Source organism: Ranitomeya variabilis, chromosome 2 (assembly GCF_051348905.1).
Source record: "Ranitomeya variabilis isolate aRanVar5 chromosome 2, aRanVar5.hap1, whole genome shotgun sequence".
In the NCBI taxonomy this organism is placed as follows: domain Eukaryota; kingdom Metazoa; phylum Chordata; class Amphibia; order Anura; family Dendrobatidae; genus Ranitomeya; species Ranitomeya variabilis.
This window is the reverse complement of record NC_135233.1, coordinates 275,204,031-275,222,560: the sequence shown is the minus strand read 5'-3', so window position 1 is coordinate 275,222,560 and position 18,530 is coordinate 275,204,031. Positions and strand designations below refer to the sequence as shown.

Genomic DNA, 18,530 nt, shown 5'->3' with positions numbered 1-18,530 from the left:
TACTCAACAGCAGACGCTACACATTGAATGGAGCTGTACTGCAGAACTCAACAGCAGACGCTACACATTGAATGGAACTGTACTGCAGTACTCAACAGCAGACGCTACACATTGAATGGAGCTGTACTGCAGTACTCAGCAGCAGACACTACAGATTGAATAGAGCTGTACTGCAGTACTCAACAGCAGACGCTACACATTAAATGGAGCTGTACTTCAGTACTCAGCAGCAGACACTACAGATTGAATGGAGCTGTACTGCAGTACTCAACAGCAGATGCTACACATTGAATGGAGCTGTACTGCAGTACTCAACAGCAGACGCACACATTGAATGGAGCTGTACAGGAGTACTCAGTAGCAGACGCTACACATTGAATGGAGCTGTACTACAGTACTCATCCCCAGACGCTACACAATGAATGGAGCTGTACTGCAGTACTCAGTAGCAGACGCTATAAATTGAATGGAGCTATACTGCAGTACTCAGCAGCAGACGCTACACATTGAATGGAGCAGTACTGCAGTACTCAGCAGCAGACGCTACAGATTGAATAGAGCTGTACTGCAGTACTCAACAGCAGACACTACACATTCAATGGAGCTGTACTGCAGTACTCAGCAGCAGACGCTACACATTGAATGGAGCTGTACTGCAGTACTCAGCAGCAGACGCTACACATAGAATATAGCTGTACTGCAGGACTCAGCCGCAGACGCTACACAATGAATGGAGCTGTACTGCAGTACTCAGTCGGAGATGCTACACATTGAATGGAGCTGTACTGCAGTACTCTGCAGCAGACACTGCACATTGAATGGAGCTGTACTGCAGTACTCAGCAACAGACGCTATACATTGAATGGAGCTGTACTGCAGTACTCAGAAGCAGACGCTACACATTGAATGGAGCAGTACTGCAGTACTCAGCAGCAGACACTACACATTGAATGGAGCCGTACAGCAGTACTCAGCAGCAGATGCTATACTTTGAATGGAGCCGTACTGCAGTGCTCAGCAGCAGACACTATACATTGAATAGAGCTGTACTGCAGTACTCAGCAGCAGACGCTATACATTGAATGGATCTGTACTGCAGTACTCAACAGCAGACGCTACACATTGAATGGAGCTGTACTGCAGTACTCAGCAGCAGATGCTACACAATGATTGGAGCTGCATTGCAGTACTTGGCGGCAGCGACTACCCATTGGATGGAGTTACACAGACCTCTCCAATCAGAGTTTACATCCAGCTTCTGCTGTAGCTAATAACTTCTCATTGGTGGGGGTACCAGGTGTCGGCCTACCACTGAGCTGATATTGATGACCTTTTCATATGCCTTGAAAATTTCTTTAATACACTAAATATAGTATATATAAACTGTACAGAACATTTTGTATTTCTGTAGACTATGCTTTAATAATAAATTGGAGGAATGTCTTTAAAGATTTATCAAGGGCTTTGATGCATAAATTATCAATATCAGATAGATAATTAGGGTTCCAACACTGGCATCTCCACTGATTATCTGTTATGTGCTTCTGCACTACCCAGATGTAAGCAGTGTACAGAGCTGGAACAGCACAGCTCTGTGTAGAGTCCACTCTCGTGTAGCACACTATACACTACGTACATCAAGGAACTTGCGCAGCTAATAACGACTGATTGTTGGAGGGCGTATGTCGGACCCCCAATGTTCTGATATTTGTCCTTCACCCCTTTAAAGCTTCCATATATTTTTTAGATTGTACAGATGACATTGTAACGAGTGACCATTCACCAGTGTTCTCCACATTTGAGGTTGGACTTCGTGCTTTCCCTCAAGGAGGTAAAATACTAAGTATATTGTTGGGCAGGATTACAAGCTTCCACTGAATAACTCTGTTCATGTCTCCTTTGTACGTCTCTAGATTGCAGGTATAGCCTTAAATTCCTGAGTATTGAAGCCATTATTAAAACGCAAAGCCGGTCCCAAGGATACATTGAGTTCCGATCCTTATGCCTGAAAGGTATATCAGTCCATGTTATCTCATTATTCTAAAATAAACTCCATCATGTTGTCTGATAATCTGTTGTAACCTTCAGGTCAGTTTACATGGACTGACCAGTGGCACGATATAACCGCCAATCAGAAAACCTTTACGGATCGGCAGTTGTTTAACAGTCTATTTGCACAAGCGGACAAAAGTAAATGTTGCTCACTGAACGATAGATCGCTCATTGCACATAGGCTGCCATGGGTCTCAGCAGTTCCAGACCTGTTTATGGGTCACCCGCCAGGGCCGTGGGGATACTCGGTACCGGGTCCGGTACTTAACGGGGATGTCACATGGCGGCGACCCACTCCGTGGCCCTGGGCACCCAAGTAAAAGGGAAATGTATTTTAAGGGAGTTGTAATAAAGTTTGTGTTCGTGACGCCACCTATGGTATTCGATCAGTGGGGACCGACGCTGCTTAAAGGGGTCCTCTGGGGTGATGTTATAGCAGCTAAGATGGTATAACTTCCCACAGGTGAAGTAGGTCCCCAGGGCTCCCAGTGTGTAGATGAGGATGGTGAGTGGTGCAGTAAAGAACGGAGGACACAGGTTTGCAGTCTCTTTACCTGGTTTACTGGAGACTTCAGGAATCCACAGTCCAGGGCACCAGATCACAGGTACAGGCAGGGTCTGGCCGGCTTGGAAGCAAGTTCAGAGTCCCCTTTACCAGGTGGAGTTAGAAGCCTTCCTACAAGCGCATTGATGTAGTCCCTTGCTGCCTGTGGCTTCTATCAAGGTCCTCACAGTTCTCTCTGTCCTCCGTAAAGGTGGGACACAAACCCGTATGACAGGTGACTTGAGCCTTTTCACAGGGTCTCTATCATGATCTGGGCTCAATGTGCCACTGTGTCTCCTGGGTATTAGGGTGGACAGGATACATGTAGTCCTGCTGTCCTGACGGATTCTGCTGTGCCTCCTAGAATCCGACACAACCTCGGTCTTCCGGCTAACGGAATCGGCGCTCTACAGGGAGGTAGCCCAATCGCAGCTCTCCTCCCCCGTTGTCACTCTCCTGTGCTTCGCTCTCCTGCACGCTCACTACAATCTGTTCTTCCTTCTGTGTTCCCTCTTTCCAGGAGCTGCAGCACTTTCTTGTGGCTACATGGCCCCTCCTGTCCATCTGACTGCACTCTTCTCTTTTTCTTTCTCCCAGCAGCTGCAGACTCCCACATCTGCTCAGCTATTCTCCTTTCGTACCACCTCCACCTCAGCTGAAGTTCTGTGACAAGCTCCTCTCAGCCTCAGACTGCTCCAGTCTGCTGTCTGGCCTTCTCTCTCTCTTCCAACTCACTGACTGACTTTCCCTCCAGACCAGAATATAAATATAGGGAAGTTCCCCTTAATCCGGGTTTAGAGCTCCCCCTTCTGGCCTGGAGTGTGAACATGTTAGGTGCTTTGTGGTTACCTGATAGAAGAGATCTTCTTTTGCTTCCAAGAGTGACATCACTCTCCCCGTGAGGAAAGCAATACCACTGTGACGACCAGGACACGTATGCTGCACAAAAGATAATTTCTCCCTATGAATGAGCATTTTGCTCGATCATCGGGTGATCGGCAGACTGTTAACACAACAAGATAATTGTGAAATGAACCTTTTTTAAGAAAGCTCATTCTCGATTATCAATGTAAATGCAGCTGTAAAGTTACTGCCCACCTTTCCCTATATACAGTGGGATAACATGCCAGTTTGCCACCATCACAATATACAATAAGCTCCTCTAATGATAGTCTCTGTCTCAGCAAGGTATGCAGCGCTCTGTATCAGAGAAGTGGCTCTCCAGCCATTAATAATAACAAATTAAAAAAGTTATTAGTACATAGTTTTGAACTTAAAATCGGCTTGCTGATAAAAGGTAGAAATTCACTTTCGGCCGATTGTATATGGCACCCGAAGGTCAAATATCAAAAAAACAAATTTGAGGTCAAATATCAAAAAAACAAATTTGGGCTCAAAATCCGACACATTTTAAAAGGCACAAGATTTAGCAATTTTATTAACACTCATGAATCATTATGAATTCTTAGGATCCTATTTTTTATTACTGCTTTATATCTGTAGGGTCTTTTTCCCCAGGTGCCCCACAAAGTAGTGTAAACAGTGCTCACAATTCAGAAGGGGCAGCATTTCTAAAGCTTGGTTGGTCAGAACAAGATCTGCCTGAGGTGAGAAGCCAAGCGACTGAGAACAACAAATGCAATATTTTCTGTAACGCGAAAACACAATTCTGCATTACAAAATCTGTACATTGTATCCTCCTAGCTCACCTTGGTTGAAGATCTCACCCAATCTACCTGTGCCGGGCATATACTCTTAAGTATTCGTCCAACAGATGGGGGAGACTCCTATGGTAAGTGCAAGTAGCTGTATTGCTCATGATGCCTGCTTGAATGTTTTATACGTATTTATTCCATCTTTTCTATTCTACTATTTGTCTTCAAGGTGAATGTTGTGTGCCCCTACAGTCAGAAAGCATTAATACTGAGCATCATATTCAAGTATTTCTGTCACAGCGAGGAGAGGAAACCGGGTCCCTGAGGAGCCGGCTGAGAATGAGCCACTTCCCAGCAGTCAATCCCGAGAGAAGTCCTAACATGGCAGACAGAGAACGTGAGAAAGGTTGTAACATTTTTGGCCTGTCATTTACATTACTTGATCTATTTTAATTCTTTTTATACATCTTTTACATTTATCCCAATGTGTCTGAATAAATATGTGTGTTGTATTGGGAAGGACCCCTCATACCACAACTGCTCTGACCAAAGGTGGAATTCAAGTTTGTAACAATAGGTTCCTTAATTTGTGCACGGGATGCCAAGTCAAAAATAATTATTCTTACTCTAAGGGCGCAGTCTAAGACGGCCGTCTAGCACAGACAATGATTGCATAACAATGCTCGGACTGGCCTGCAGCTCTCCTGACCAGAGCATGACAGCATGTATTTCTATGCAACTGTCACGCTTGGGTCAGGAGAGTCAACGGCCAGCCCATGCACTGCGATACGATCGTCGTCCATGTTAGATGGTTGTCTGACTGCGCACTAATAACTAACTTTATATCAACCAATTTCCAAGTTAGCCCCAGTGATCTCAAGAATGGGGCTCTGAAGTGGTAGCTCTGAATGTAGCTGAGGTTGACCAACCACACATCCTCTCCATTGATTCTCAATAGGAGTACTGCAGATAGCCAAGACTGGATAGGGAATGTCTTGGGTAGGGTCGTAAAATGAAATGAAAAAGAGCTAGCACTTTAACACTACATCTGACCCCAATTGATCTATGGCCTCCTACTGTGAACAGGTGATTGAAGTGGATTATCCAATGAGGAGCAGACACAACGTATAAACAAAAGACTGGGAGGTGACATATATATATATATATATATATATATATATATACTGCTCAAAAAATAAAGGGAACACTAAAATCCCTCATCCTAGATATCACTGAATGAAATATTCCAGTTGCAAATCTTTATTCATTACATAGAGGAATAAATGAGAACAATTAAACCTAAAAATGATGAATGTAAATCACAACTAATATCCCATGGAGGTCTGGAGTTGGAATGATGCTCAAAATCAAAGTGGAAAATCAAATTGCAGGCTGATCCAACTTCAGTGGAAATGCCTCAAGACAAGGAAATGGTGCTCACTAGTGTGTGTGGCCTTCACATGCCTGTATGATCTCCCTACAATGCCTGTGCATTGTCCTGATGAGGCGGCGGATGGTCTCCTGAGGGATCTCCTCTCAGACCTGGACTAAAGCATCCGCCAACTCCTGGACAGTCTGTGGTGCAACGTGACGCTGGTGGATGGTGCGAGACACGATGGCCCAGATGTGTTCAAACGGGTTCATGTCTGGGGAACGGGAGGGCCAGTCCATAGCTTCAATGCCTTTATCTTGCAGGAACTGCTGACACACTCCAGCCACATGAGGTCTGGCATTGTCCTGCATTAGGAGGAACCCAGGGCCATCCGCACCAGCATATGGTCTCACAAGGGATCTGAGGATCTCATCTCGGTACTTAATGGCAGTCAGGCTACCTGTGGCGAGCATATGGAGGGCTGTGCGGCCCTCCAAAGAAATGCCACCCCACACCATTACTGACCCACTGACCCACTGCCAAACCGGTCATGCTGAAGGATGTTGCAGGCAGCAGATCACTCTCCACGGCATCTCCAGACTCTGTCACGTCTGTCACATGTGCTAAGTGTGAACCTGTTTTCATCTGTGAAGAGCACAGGGCGCTAGTGGTGAATTTGCCAATCCTGGTGTTCTGTGGCAAATGCCAAGCATCCTGCAAGGTGTTGGGCTGTGAGCACAACCCCCATCTGTGGATGTCGGGCACTCGGACGATCCTCATGGAGTCGGTCTCTAACCATTTGTACAGACACATGCACATTTGTGGCCTGCTGGAGGCCATTTTGCAGGGCTTTGGCAGTGCTCCTCCTGTTCCTCTTTGCACAAAGGCTGAGGTGGTCCTGTTGCTGGTTTGTTGCCCTCCTACGGCCCCCTCCACATCTCCTGGTATACTGGCCTGTCTCCTGGTAGCGCCTCCAGCCTCTGGACACTACGCTGACAGACAGAGCAAAACTTCTAACCACAGCTCGCATTGATGTGCCATCCTGGATGAGCTGCACTACGTGAGCAACTTGTGTGGGTTGTAGAGTCCCTCTCATGCTACCATGAGTGTAAAAGCACAACCAACATTCAAAAGTAACCAAAACATCAGCCAGAAAGCATTGGTACTGAGATGTGGTCTGTGGTCCCCATCTGCAGAACCACTCCTTTTTTGAGTGTGTCTTGATAATTGCCAATAATTTCCATCTGTTGTCTATTCCATTTGCACAACAGCATGTGAAATTGATTGTCAAACAGTGTTGCTTCCTAAGTTTTTTTCTGTTACCATTTTGGGTTTTTGGTTTATGATGCAATAAACCACCCAGATACTTTATCCCCATGTGTGCCTGTGTCCAACTCAAAGAGCAGCTAAGTGAGCAGACCTTCCAATGTATAGATATATATATATATATATATATATATAAAAATAAATATATATATATATATATATACATACACATATATATATAAATATATACTGTACATATATATATATATGTAGCGCCCCCACTGCCGCAGGGCCGAGGGGTACCCGGTACCGGGCCTCTGAGTCTCTGCTCTGGGGTTGTCACGGTGGCTAGGCCCGGTCCGTGACCCTGCTGAGGGGCGTACAATGAAGGTGGTGGTATGGGATGTCATTATGGTGTGGTGAAGTGCCGGTCGCAGTAAATAACGAGGACACCAAGTTGCAGTCTCTTTACCTCTTTACTGAAGGCTTCAGGGTCCTCAGTCCGGAATACGGTTAACCAGGCTGCGCAAGTCCGGCTGGTCCGATGGCACCTCCAGAGTTCCCTTTGCAGGTGGAAATCTGTGCCTACCTTCTAGCGCTTGTGTGTTGTGGTCCTCCCCTGCTGTGCTCCCGGGATAGTCCCCACAACTGTTGTGTCTGTTTCTCGTGTTCCCTCACAACTCGATTCTGATGTTCTTCCACGTCCCCCAGATCTTATGGTTAGGACACACCCGTATGATGGGGAGGCTCGGAGGTCTTCCGGGACTCTAGCGTCGCCCCACTCCTGTTGTTACCCCCCTGTGTCTTCCTAGGTCAATTGGGTGAGACAGCCCGCCTATAACTGACTGTCCTGCCGTAGGTTTGAAGTTTGGCCTGGAGCTCTATACTTCCTCGGCGTTCCGGCCACCGGTTATGCGCCTCAGTAGGATGTTGCCTCGTCTTACAGCACGACTCCTACTGGTATTCTCCTTGTTGCGTTGATCTCGTTTCTCACTCAGCACAATAAACCTCGCTTCTTGTCCTTTCTTGGGGTACCGCCGCTATATCGTGCAGGCGCGTTCCCGTAACGTTCTCTCTGGTTGCTAGGCCTCTGTCAGGATCCCACCCCTGACAGGGACCCCTCTGAGTCTCTCCCCGCAACACCCCCTGCCACAGGGTGTTGCCTGTTCGATTCCCAGTCAGCTTTCTCAACTAACTTCCTGCCTAACCCCCAGTTTTACCAGATTGTGAGGAGTGACCTAATACATAGAACCCTTAGCTCCCCCTGGAGGCCAGACTGTGAAGTGTATTGGTGTCTGTGATACCTGGTCAGATGAACTCCTTCAGTGCCATCAGACGTACCATAGCCCACCTTAGCGGCGGAGCAACAGTACTGCAACGACCAGGACTCTGGGGCGCTGCATATATATATATATATATATATATATATATATATATATATATCTGAAATAATTGATGTGGTAAAAGTGGGTTTTGGTCAGAGGGCATCCAGCTATGACAGCCTTACGTGTTACTTTATGTCCGTAGAGACAGAATGCTCTGCATGAGATGAAATCCAATGCCATGTCTATTTCCCGCAAAAAACTATATATTGTTAAAAAATCTGCAGTAAGCTTTAGAAAAAAATTTCCATAATTTTCCTGTTCACTTATATTGTTTGGTGACTCCATAGTGAGAGGAAATGCTGCCCAGGTCGCAAGTGCTGCCGAATCTCTCTGTGGCAAATCACGATCATCAACACGTTTCACCAGGTATTGTACTGTACGTGTATAATTCTAGGTGATAAGCCTTGTTGAATGCACCTTTTTGCACTGTGGTTTTAGGAAAATGAATGCTTGTTTGTGAGATGGGCGCTGGATGCATTGTAGGGGTTTTCTCTGTTGGAGATATGTGCTGAATAATATAAAAAACATACTTACTTCCTGGAATGGAGCAAATCCTCCAGTGATGGTGATGGGTATCCCAGTCATCTCCTGACTTTGTTTCTGCCATGTGGGCACTGAGCTCTATCAGTGGCCGATGATCGGCTGCAGCTTTCACAGTTCCGTTAGATGTCTGCCCTAATAGAACTGTGCAGGCCACAGCTGCCGATAGGCTGCAACGCACACATGGCGAAAATAAAACTACAAAATTGCTCAGAGAAACGAAGCAGCACCGATCCTGGTGGTAAGTATGCAATTACTATTTTATTCAGCTCACTGGGGACATTCAAAAGTAGACAACAAATTTATTTCTGTTTGTGTTTTGTTTCTTACCACAATTTTGCTCCAAAAAACAAACATTTTTTACCCGGTTTCAACATAAATAATAGTTTACCTGACTGCCATTTATAGCAATAATCTAGTTTTCAAAAATAAATGTTTTATTTTGTTTAATTAAAAGGTCTACAATTTACTGTATAATTTGCTCATGATTCTTTAGATCTCTGCTTGCTGTTATTCAATTAGAATCTTCATTGTTTCCCTCCAGTGAATAAATACTGTAAATACTGTATATTTCCTAATCATTTGATTGATGACCGTTGTAGGAGCTGTTTCTTCTAACATGTCCTACTTCTGATGGTCCATTCAATGCCACATAATTGGAGGGCACTTCTGAACATAGCACATGATGATTGTGGGCACAACTGGAAATTTTACATTCGGGCTTAATACAAGTAGAACTCAAAATTTAGTATAAGGTGGGGATTCCAAACTCTAAGAACATGTTCCTACTTTAACTTGAAAAAATGGAGGCAGGCCAGACGTTGGTATAAGGGCAATGTATAGGGGAGCATTCACACTGTGGCCATTTAACAAGCAGAACCTAAGATAAAAACAAAATAAGCAAATACCTTGTAGTAAATAAATAAATAGTAATAGTACATGTAAATAACATGCTTATCTCAGTAAGTTAGAATAATTAACAAAAAACACCTGCAAAGACTTCCTAAGCGTTAAAAAAAGGTCCCTTAGTCTGTTTCAGTAGGCTTCACAATCATGAGGAAGACTGCTGACTTGACAGATGTCCAGAAGGCCATCATTGACACACTCCACAAGGAGAGTAAGCCACAAAATGTCATTGCTAAAGAAGCTGGCTGTTCACAGAGTACTGCATCCAAGCATATTAATGGAAAGTTGAGTGGAAGGAAAAAGTGTGGTAGAACAAGGTGCACAAGCAATTGGGATAACCGCAGCGTTGAAAGGATTGTTAAGAAAAGGCCATTCAAAAACTTGGAGGAGAGTCACAAGGAGTGGACTGCTACTGGAGTCATTGCTTCAAGCGCCACCACACAAAGGTGTATCCAGGACATGGGCTACAAGTGTCGCATTCCTCGTGTCAAGCCACTCAAGACCAATAGACAATGCCACAAGCATCTTACCTGGGCCAAGGATAAAAAGAACTGGACTGTTGCTCAGTGGTCCAAGATGTTGTTTTCAGATGAAAGTAAATTTTGCATTTCATTTGGAAATCAAGGTCCCATAGTCTGGAGGAAGAGTGGAGAGGCACAGACAAAATCCAAGCTGCTTGAGGTCTAATGTGAAGTTTCCACAATCAGTGATGGTTTGGGGAGCCATGTCATCTGCTAGTGTAGGTCCACTGTGTTTTATCAAGACCAAAGTCAGCGCAGCCGTCTACCAGGAAATTTTAGAGCACTTCATGCTTCCCTCTGCTGACAAACTTTTTGGAGATGGAAATTTAATTCTCCAGCAGGACTTGGCACCTGTCCACACTGCTAAAAAGTACCAATAGCTGGTTTAAAAACAACAGTATCACTGTGCTTGATTAGCCAGCAAACTCCCCTGACCTTAACCCCATAGAAAATCTATGGGGTATGGTCAAGAAGAAGATGAAAAACACCAGACCCAACAATGCAAATGGAGCGCCCGCCAGGGCCTAAGGGTTACTCGGTACCCGGTCCAGTCGTCATTAAAGTGGTGGTCACGGTGCCAGGTACCCGGTCCGTAGCCCTGGGCATCCAAATTAAAGAGAATGTCTTCAAAGGGGTTTTTAGGAAAAAGAATGTTCGTGATGCCACCTGTGGTATTCGGTCATGTGGTGACCGACGCTGGTTAAAGGGGTCCACTGGGGTGGTGTTGTGGCAGTGGGGATTGTATAACTTCCCACAGGTGAAGCTGGGTCCCCAGGGCTCCCGGTGTATTTGGCAAACATGGTATGGTGCCAGAAATAATCAAATGACACATGGTTGCAGTCTTTTTACCTGTTTACTGGTGGTTACGGCCACAGTCCATGGTACTGGTGACAGGTGTTGGTGAGGTCCGGTCGGCCTGGAAGCAATTATGGATCCCTTTCTCAGGTGAGGTTAGAAAGCGTTCCTTCTAGCGCTGTGAGGCGAGTCCCTTGCTGCCTTAGGCCTCACACAAGTTTCTCTCTTTTCCTGTCCTAAGACAGTACCCGCATGGTAGGCAACGCAAGCCTTTTTACAGGGTCTCTATCATGACTCCGGGCTCTGTATGCTGCTGTACCTTCGGGTGTGGGAGCGGACAGATGACTTAGAATCTTCTGCCCTCCGCTTCTGCTGAGATACATGCAGTTCCACACAGCCTCGGGCTCCCGGTGCCCGGTTCCTGCGCTTCAGCTTGGAAGGAGCACAGTCTCAGCTCCCTTCCAGCTCCTTAAATCTCCTGTGCTTCTCCCCTCTGGCACTTGTTACCAATGCAACGCTGCTGCTACTCCACTCTGTCCTGGAGCTGCAGCGCCACGTGGCTGCACAGCCCCAGCTCTCTTGCTTTCACTCCTCTCTACTTCACTGTCTGCTCAAAACTGCCTAACTCTTCCTCCAAGCCAGAATACATATATCTCTAGGGAAACTCCCCTGAAACTGGGTTCAGAGCTCCCCCTTCTAGCCTGGAGTCAGAACATGTTGCATGTATGTGTACCACCTGCTAAAGGGATCTTCCTTGCTTCCAGGCATGCCATCACCCTCCCCAAAAGGAAAGTGACACCACTGTAACAGCCGGTTTCCTGGGGTGTTACACAGACAAGCTGACGGCTGCTATGAAATCAACCTGGGCTTCCATAACACCTCAGCAGTAGCACAGGCTGATCGCCTCCATGCCACGCCGCATTGATGCAGTAATTGATGCAAATGGAGCCCCGACGAAGTATTGAGTGCATTTACTGAACATACATTTCAGTAGGCCAACATTTCGGATTTTAAATTCATTTTTCAAGCTGGTGTTATAAAGTATTCTAATTTACTGAGATAATGACTTTTGTAATGACTCTATATAATATACGAGTTTTCACTTTTTGTATTGAAGAACTGAAATAAGCTAACTTTTTGATGATACTCTAATGTTGTGAGAAGCACCTGTATGTCATTCAGTTAGGCAATGGCAATTATTCGTCAGTTGCAGAGAAGACATGCAATTTAATCATATTAGACCAATTTGTAGAATAAAGAACACTCCTTTTGCAAAGTTTAGCTTAGAAAAGGTAAAGGCCCATTGCTTTAGTCCAGGCAGTTCGTCGTCCCAAATCCCCAACACGCGTTGCACGTTCATTGCTTCCTCAGGGAATTTTCCAAGCACACTATATAATAAGTTCCATGCAAAAAAACTTAAACACTGCATGTGCTATTGTTAACAACAAAAAGAAAAACAATCATCTGCATTTGGAAAAGTCACAAGTGGTTTAGATTTAAAGAACCTGTCGGATGCCACTCCACTTGTTAAAAGAGAGTTTTCATTACAAACACATTTGCAGCTGTGTGAGGGGAAGAGTAGTACAGCAGAGCTGACAGCACAACTGCAAATGTGTTTGTAATGAGACAATGTTCAGCTCTGCTATACTGTGTTAGTTGAAAACAGACACAGCTCTTCAGCAGAGCTAACAGCACTGTGAGACAACAACTGCTACTGCAAATGTGTTTGTAATGAGACATTTCAGCTTTACTATACTGTATTAGTACTGATCAGGCACAGCATTGCAGTGACATCAAGAGCGCAGACTGTAAGACATTATATGTCTCACACTGGTAATCAGGGATGGTTTTAGGCAAAGTGGGGCCCTAGGCAAATTTTAATATGGGGCCCCAAATGCTAACATATAGCACATCACACAGAAGCATTTCAGTTGTATTTACATGCGCTGAGTTCAGGCCGCTAAATTAGTGTGATCGACAATATTGAAATCATTCAACGCTTGTTTCCCGGGCTCTTTCCACCATCTGAGAAAGAATGATGGGGACAGAATGATCACTAATAGATCACCATACAGTATCATGTTATCAGCAGCATATCTACAGTTTACACCGGCGATGTGCTGCTGAGAACAATGATTTTTGTTCCAGCATAAACAATCCAATCACTCGATGAATATGCAGCATTTTGCTTGTTTAGTATAATACACCCCATAGTCCTCCACATAGTATAATGTGTACCACAGTCCTCCGTAATGTAAAATACACACCCCATAGTCCTCCATATAACATAATATGCCCCATAGTCCTTCATATAGCATAATATACTCCTCAGTCTTCCATATAGTATTATACACTTCCCATAGTCCTCCATATAGTATAATACACTCCTCATAGTCCTCCATTTATTAAAATACACTGCTCAGTCCTCCACATAGTAGAATGCACTCCTCATATTGCTCCATATACTATAATGCACCGCCATAGTCATCCATGTAGTACAATTCACTTCTCATAGTATAATGCACCCCATAGTTCTTCATATAGTATAATGTATTCCCAATAGTCCTCAATACAGTATAATGCAGCCCACAGAGTATAATGCAACCACCCCACAGAGTATAATGTAACCCCCATAGAATATAATGCATCCCCCCTCATATAGTATAACTACACTGTGTTCCAAATTATTATGCAAATTGGATTTAAGTGTCTTAAAGATTTAATTGTTTTGTTTTTCAAATAAACTCGTGGATGGTATTGTGTCTCAGGGCTCAATGAATTACTGAAATCAATCTTAAACACGTGATAATTAGTTTTCCAGGTGATTCTAATTAAAGGAAAACTACTCAAAAATGATGTTCCACATTATTATGCAGGTCACAGGTTTCAAGCAATATGGGAAATAAAAAGGATCTCTCTGCTGCTGAAAAGCGTTAAATAGTGCAATGCCTTGGACAAGGTATGAAAACATTAGATATTTCACGAAAACTTAAGAGTGATCATCATACTCTGATGAGATTTGTGACTGAAACAGAGCACAGACAGAGTTCATGCAAATAAAGGCATAATGAGGAAGTTTTCTGGCAGACAAATTCATTGGATTAAGAGAGCAGCTGCCAAAATACCATTACAAAGCAGCAAACAGTTATTTGAAGCTGCTGGTGCGTCTGGAGTCCCTCGAACCTCAAGGTGTAGGATGCTTCAAAGGCTTGCTGTGGTGCATAAACCTACTATTTGGCCACTCCTAAACAGTGTTCACAAGCAGAAATGGTTGCAGTGGGCCCAGACATACATGAAGACCAATTTTCAAACAGTCTTGTTTACTGATGAGTGTCGAGCAACTCTGGACGGTCCAGATGGATGGAGTAGTGGATGGTTGGTGGATGGCCACCATGTCCCAACAAGGCTGCGACGTCAGCAAGGAGGTGGAGGAGTCATATTTTGGGCTGGAATCATGGGGAACCAGCTGGTAGGGCCCTTTAAGGTTCCTGAAGGTGTGAAAATGACCTCAGCAAAGTAAATAGAGTTTCTGACTGACAACTTTCTTCCATGGTCTAAAAAGCAGAAACGTGCCTTCAGGAACAAAATCATCTTCATGCATGACAATGAATACCTCTGAGTATTTGGCTGCTATGGGCATAAAAGGAGATAAACTCATGGTGTGGCCACCATCTTCCCCTGACCTCAACCCTATAGAGAACCTTTGGAGTATCATCAAACAAAAGATCTATGAGGGTGGGAGGCAGTTCACATCAAAAAAGCAGCTCTGGGAGGCTATTCTGACTTCATGCAAAGAAATACAAGCAGAAACTCTCCATAAACTCACAAGTTCAATGGATGCAAGAACTGTGAAGGTGATATCAAAGAAGGGTTCCTATGTTAACATGTAACTTGGCCTGTTAGGATGTTTTGGAGTTAAATAGCTTTTTTGCTCAGTGAATGTGACCTCCTAATGCTGCAAATTCCACAAATGAGCATTTTCAGTTCTTTAAAACATATCAAATGTTTAGAAATTCTACTGTGCCTAATAATTTGGAACAGTGCATTTTGAGTTTTTATTCATTTTGGAGATTATACTGTTATCATTGGGAGGTTTCTTCAATAAAATTCGATGTATAATCTAACGGGTGATGACTTTTATTAGACTGACTGTCATTTGCACTCACCATTTAGGAAAATCCGAGAAAAATGTCATTTGCATAATAATTTGGAACATAGTGTAGATGTTTCCAGCCAGCTAATGCTCGGCATGCTCATTGCTATCTAATTAACACTGCTGGTGATTAAACTAAAGTTAATAATGACAACATTCAGGTGCTTACGCAGGTGGTAAATTAACTTAAAATGAAGTTAATAACAATAGTTAATCCCGCCCACCCACCACATTACCACACATAAACCCGCCCCCCACCACCTTACCACACATAATCCCGCCCCCACCACATTACCACACATAATCTTGCCCCACCACATTACCACACATAATCCCACCCCCCACCACATTGCCACACACAATCCCGCCCCCCACCACATTACCACACATAATCCCGCCCCCCACCACATTACCACACATAGTCCCGCCCCCTAGCACATTACCACACATAATCCCGCCCCCCACCACATTACCACACATAATCCCGCCCCCACACCACATTACTACAGATAATCCCGCCCCCCACCACATCACCACACATAATCCCGCCCCCCCACCACATCACCACACATAATCCCGCCCCCCACCACATTACCACACATAATCCCGCCCCCCCAACACATCACCACACATAATTATGTGTAGTAATGTGGTGGGGGGCGGGATTATGTGTGGTAATGTGGTGGAGGGGGCGGGATTATGTGTGGTAATGTGGTGGGGGGCGGGATTATGTGTGGTAATGTGGTGGGGGGCGGGATTATGTGTGGTAATGTGGTGGGGGGGGTGGGATTATGTGTGGTAATGTGGTGGGGGGGCGGGATTATGTGTGGCAATGTGGGGGGCGGGATTATGTGTGGTAATGTGGTGGGGGGTGGGATTATGTGTGGTAATGTGGTGGGGCGGGATTATGTGTGGTAACATGGTGTGGGCGGGATTATGTGTGGTAACACGGTGGGGGGCAGGATTCTGTGGTAATGTGGTGAGGGGGCGGGATTAGGTGTAGTAATGTGGTGGGGTGGCAGGATTATTTGTGGTGATGTGGTGGGGGGCGGGATTATGTGTGGTGATGTGGTGGGGGGCGGGATTATGTGTGGTGATGTGGTGGGGCGGGATTTGTGGGGGCGGGATTGTGTGTGGTGATGTGCTGGGGGCGGGATTGTGTGTGTGTGTGGTAATGGGGTGGGGGGCGGGATTATGTGTGGTGATGTGATGGGGTGGAGCTACTGTGCAGGGGGCAGGATTAGCGAGTAATCACGATGCCTCTTATATATATAGATGTAGCCCCCTCATAGAGTATGATGCAATCACCCCTCATAGAATATAAATATAATACTGCCCCCCATAGAATATAATGTAGCCCCAAATAGAATATAATACAGCCCACCTCCCCATAGAATATAATGTAGCCACATCAAAGAGTATGATGCAATCCTTCATCATAAAATCTAAACCAGCCCCCCATAGAGTATAATGTAGCCTCCCATAGAATATAATACAGCCCACCTCCCCATAGTATATAATGTAGCCCCATAGAATATAATGCAGCCCCCCATAGTATATAACACAGCCTCCCCCATAGAATATAATGTACCCCCATAGTATATAACGCAGCCACATAGTATATAACACAGCCTCCCCCATAGAATATAATATACCCCCCATAGTATATAACACAGCCTCCCCCATAGAATATAATATACCCCCATAGTATATAACACAGCCCACATAGTATATAGCACAGCCCACATAGTATATAGCACAGCCCACATAGTATATAGCACAGCCCGCATAGTATATAGCACAGCACGCATAGTATATAGCACAGCCCGTATAGTATATAGCACAGCCCACATAGTATATAACAAAGCCGACGTAGTATATAGCACAGCCTGTGTAGTATATAGCACAGCCCACATAGTATATTACACAGCCCTCATAGTATATAACACAGCCCACATAGTATATAGCACAGCTCCAATAGTATATAGCACAGCCCACATAGTATATAACAAAGCCCGCATAGTATATAGCACAGCCCATGTAGTATATAGCACAGCCCACATAGTATATAACACAGCCCTCATAGTATATAACACAGCCCGCATAGTATATAGCACAGCTCTCATAGTATATAGCACAGCCCACATAGTATATAACATAGCCCGCGCAGTATATAGCACAGCCCGTGTAGTATATAGCACAGCCCATGTAGTATATAACACAGCCCTCATAGTATATAACACAGCCCACATAATATATAGCACAGCTCCAATAGTATATAGCACAGCCCGCATAGTATATAGCACAGGCCGCATAGTATATAGCACAGCCCATATAGTATATAGCACAAGGGGCTGCTGAGTGCCTTGGGGAACCATCCGTTTACATTATGGGTAAGATCATGGGAATGACTGTTTGACTGCTTGATTGGGAGCACCGATGGAGTGTCAAACTCCTATACGCCGGCATTTGTATTAACAATTACTTACTATTCCCATGTAATCTCCTTTGGATGTATTAGTTTCCCTGCAGGCTACTCAGTTTACCTGTATGTTTCCTCCTTAATCTCCTTCTGTATTTGCTATAACAGCAGTTTACTGAATTTATGTGTTTGTTGATATGATTTTCTTTAAAAATAAAGTATTATTTTATTTTATTTTATTATGCTTTGTGGGACTGGTTCACTCCTTTCTCTTGTTTTATATAGTATATAGCACAGCCTGCATAGTATATGGCACAGCTTGCATAGTATATAACACAGCCCGCATAGTATATAACACAGCCCGCATAGTATATAGCACAGCCCACATAGTATATAACACAGCCCACATAGTATATAGCACAGCCCACGTAGTATATAGCACAGCCCGCATAGTATATAACACAGCCCTCGTAGTATATAACACAGCCCTCGTAGTATATAACACAGCCCACACAGTATATAGCACAGCCCCAATAGTATATAGCAGAGCCCGCATAGTATATAACACAGCCAGCATAGTATATAGCACAGCCTGCATAGTATATAGCACAGCCCGCATAGTATATAGCACAGCCCGCATAGCATATAGCACAGCCCGCATAGTATATAACACAGCCCGCATAGTATATAACACAGCCCACATAGTATATAACACAGCCCGCATAGTGTGTCCAGCGGTGTGCCTCAGTATGGGTAAGATTACCCTTCATTCAATTTAACACAGGTTGATGTTATAATTATATTTATTAAGGTGGCAGCATGGGAGATAGATCTTCAAATGTAATTTTGCATCAGCCACTAGGTCACATCGACCGATGTCCTCCCTCCATCAACAATTAGAAGCATGTGGACAGATATT

General features: G+C 44.5%; 1 protein-coding gene across 1 annotated transcript in view; it reads left to right on the top strand.

Annotated features, from left to right (window-relative positions):
- LOC143805505 (phosphatidylinositol 3,4,5-trisphosphate 5-phosphatase 2B-like) overlaps positions 1-18,530 on the top strand; it is a 100,998-nt gene that overhangs the window by 80,049 nt on the left and 2,419 nt on the right. Inside the window, exons 17-22 of the mRNA XM_077284952.1 lie at positions 1,748-1,831; positions 1,914-2,012; positions 4,115-4,203; positions 4,301-4,388; positions 4,481-4,657; positions 8,562-8,640. Of these exons, the coding sequence (XP_077141067.1) occupies positions 1,748-1,831; positions 1,914-2,012; positions 4,115-4,203; positions 4,301-4,388; positions 4,481-4,657; positions 8,562-8,640 (616 nt within the window). The remainder of the gene's footprint in view (positions 1-1,747; positions 1,832-1,913; positions 2,013-4,114; positions 4,204-4,300; positions 4,389-4,480; positions 4,658-8,561; positions 8,641-18,530) is intronic.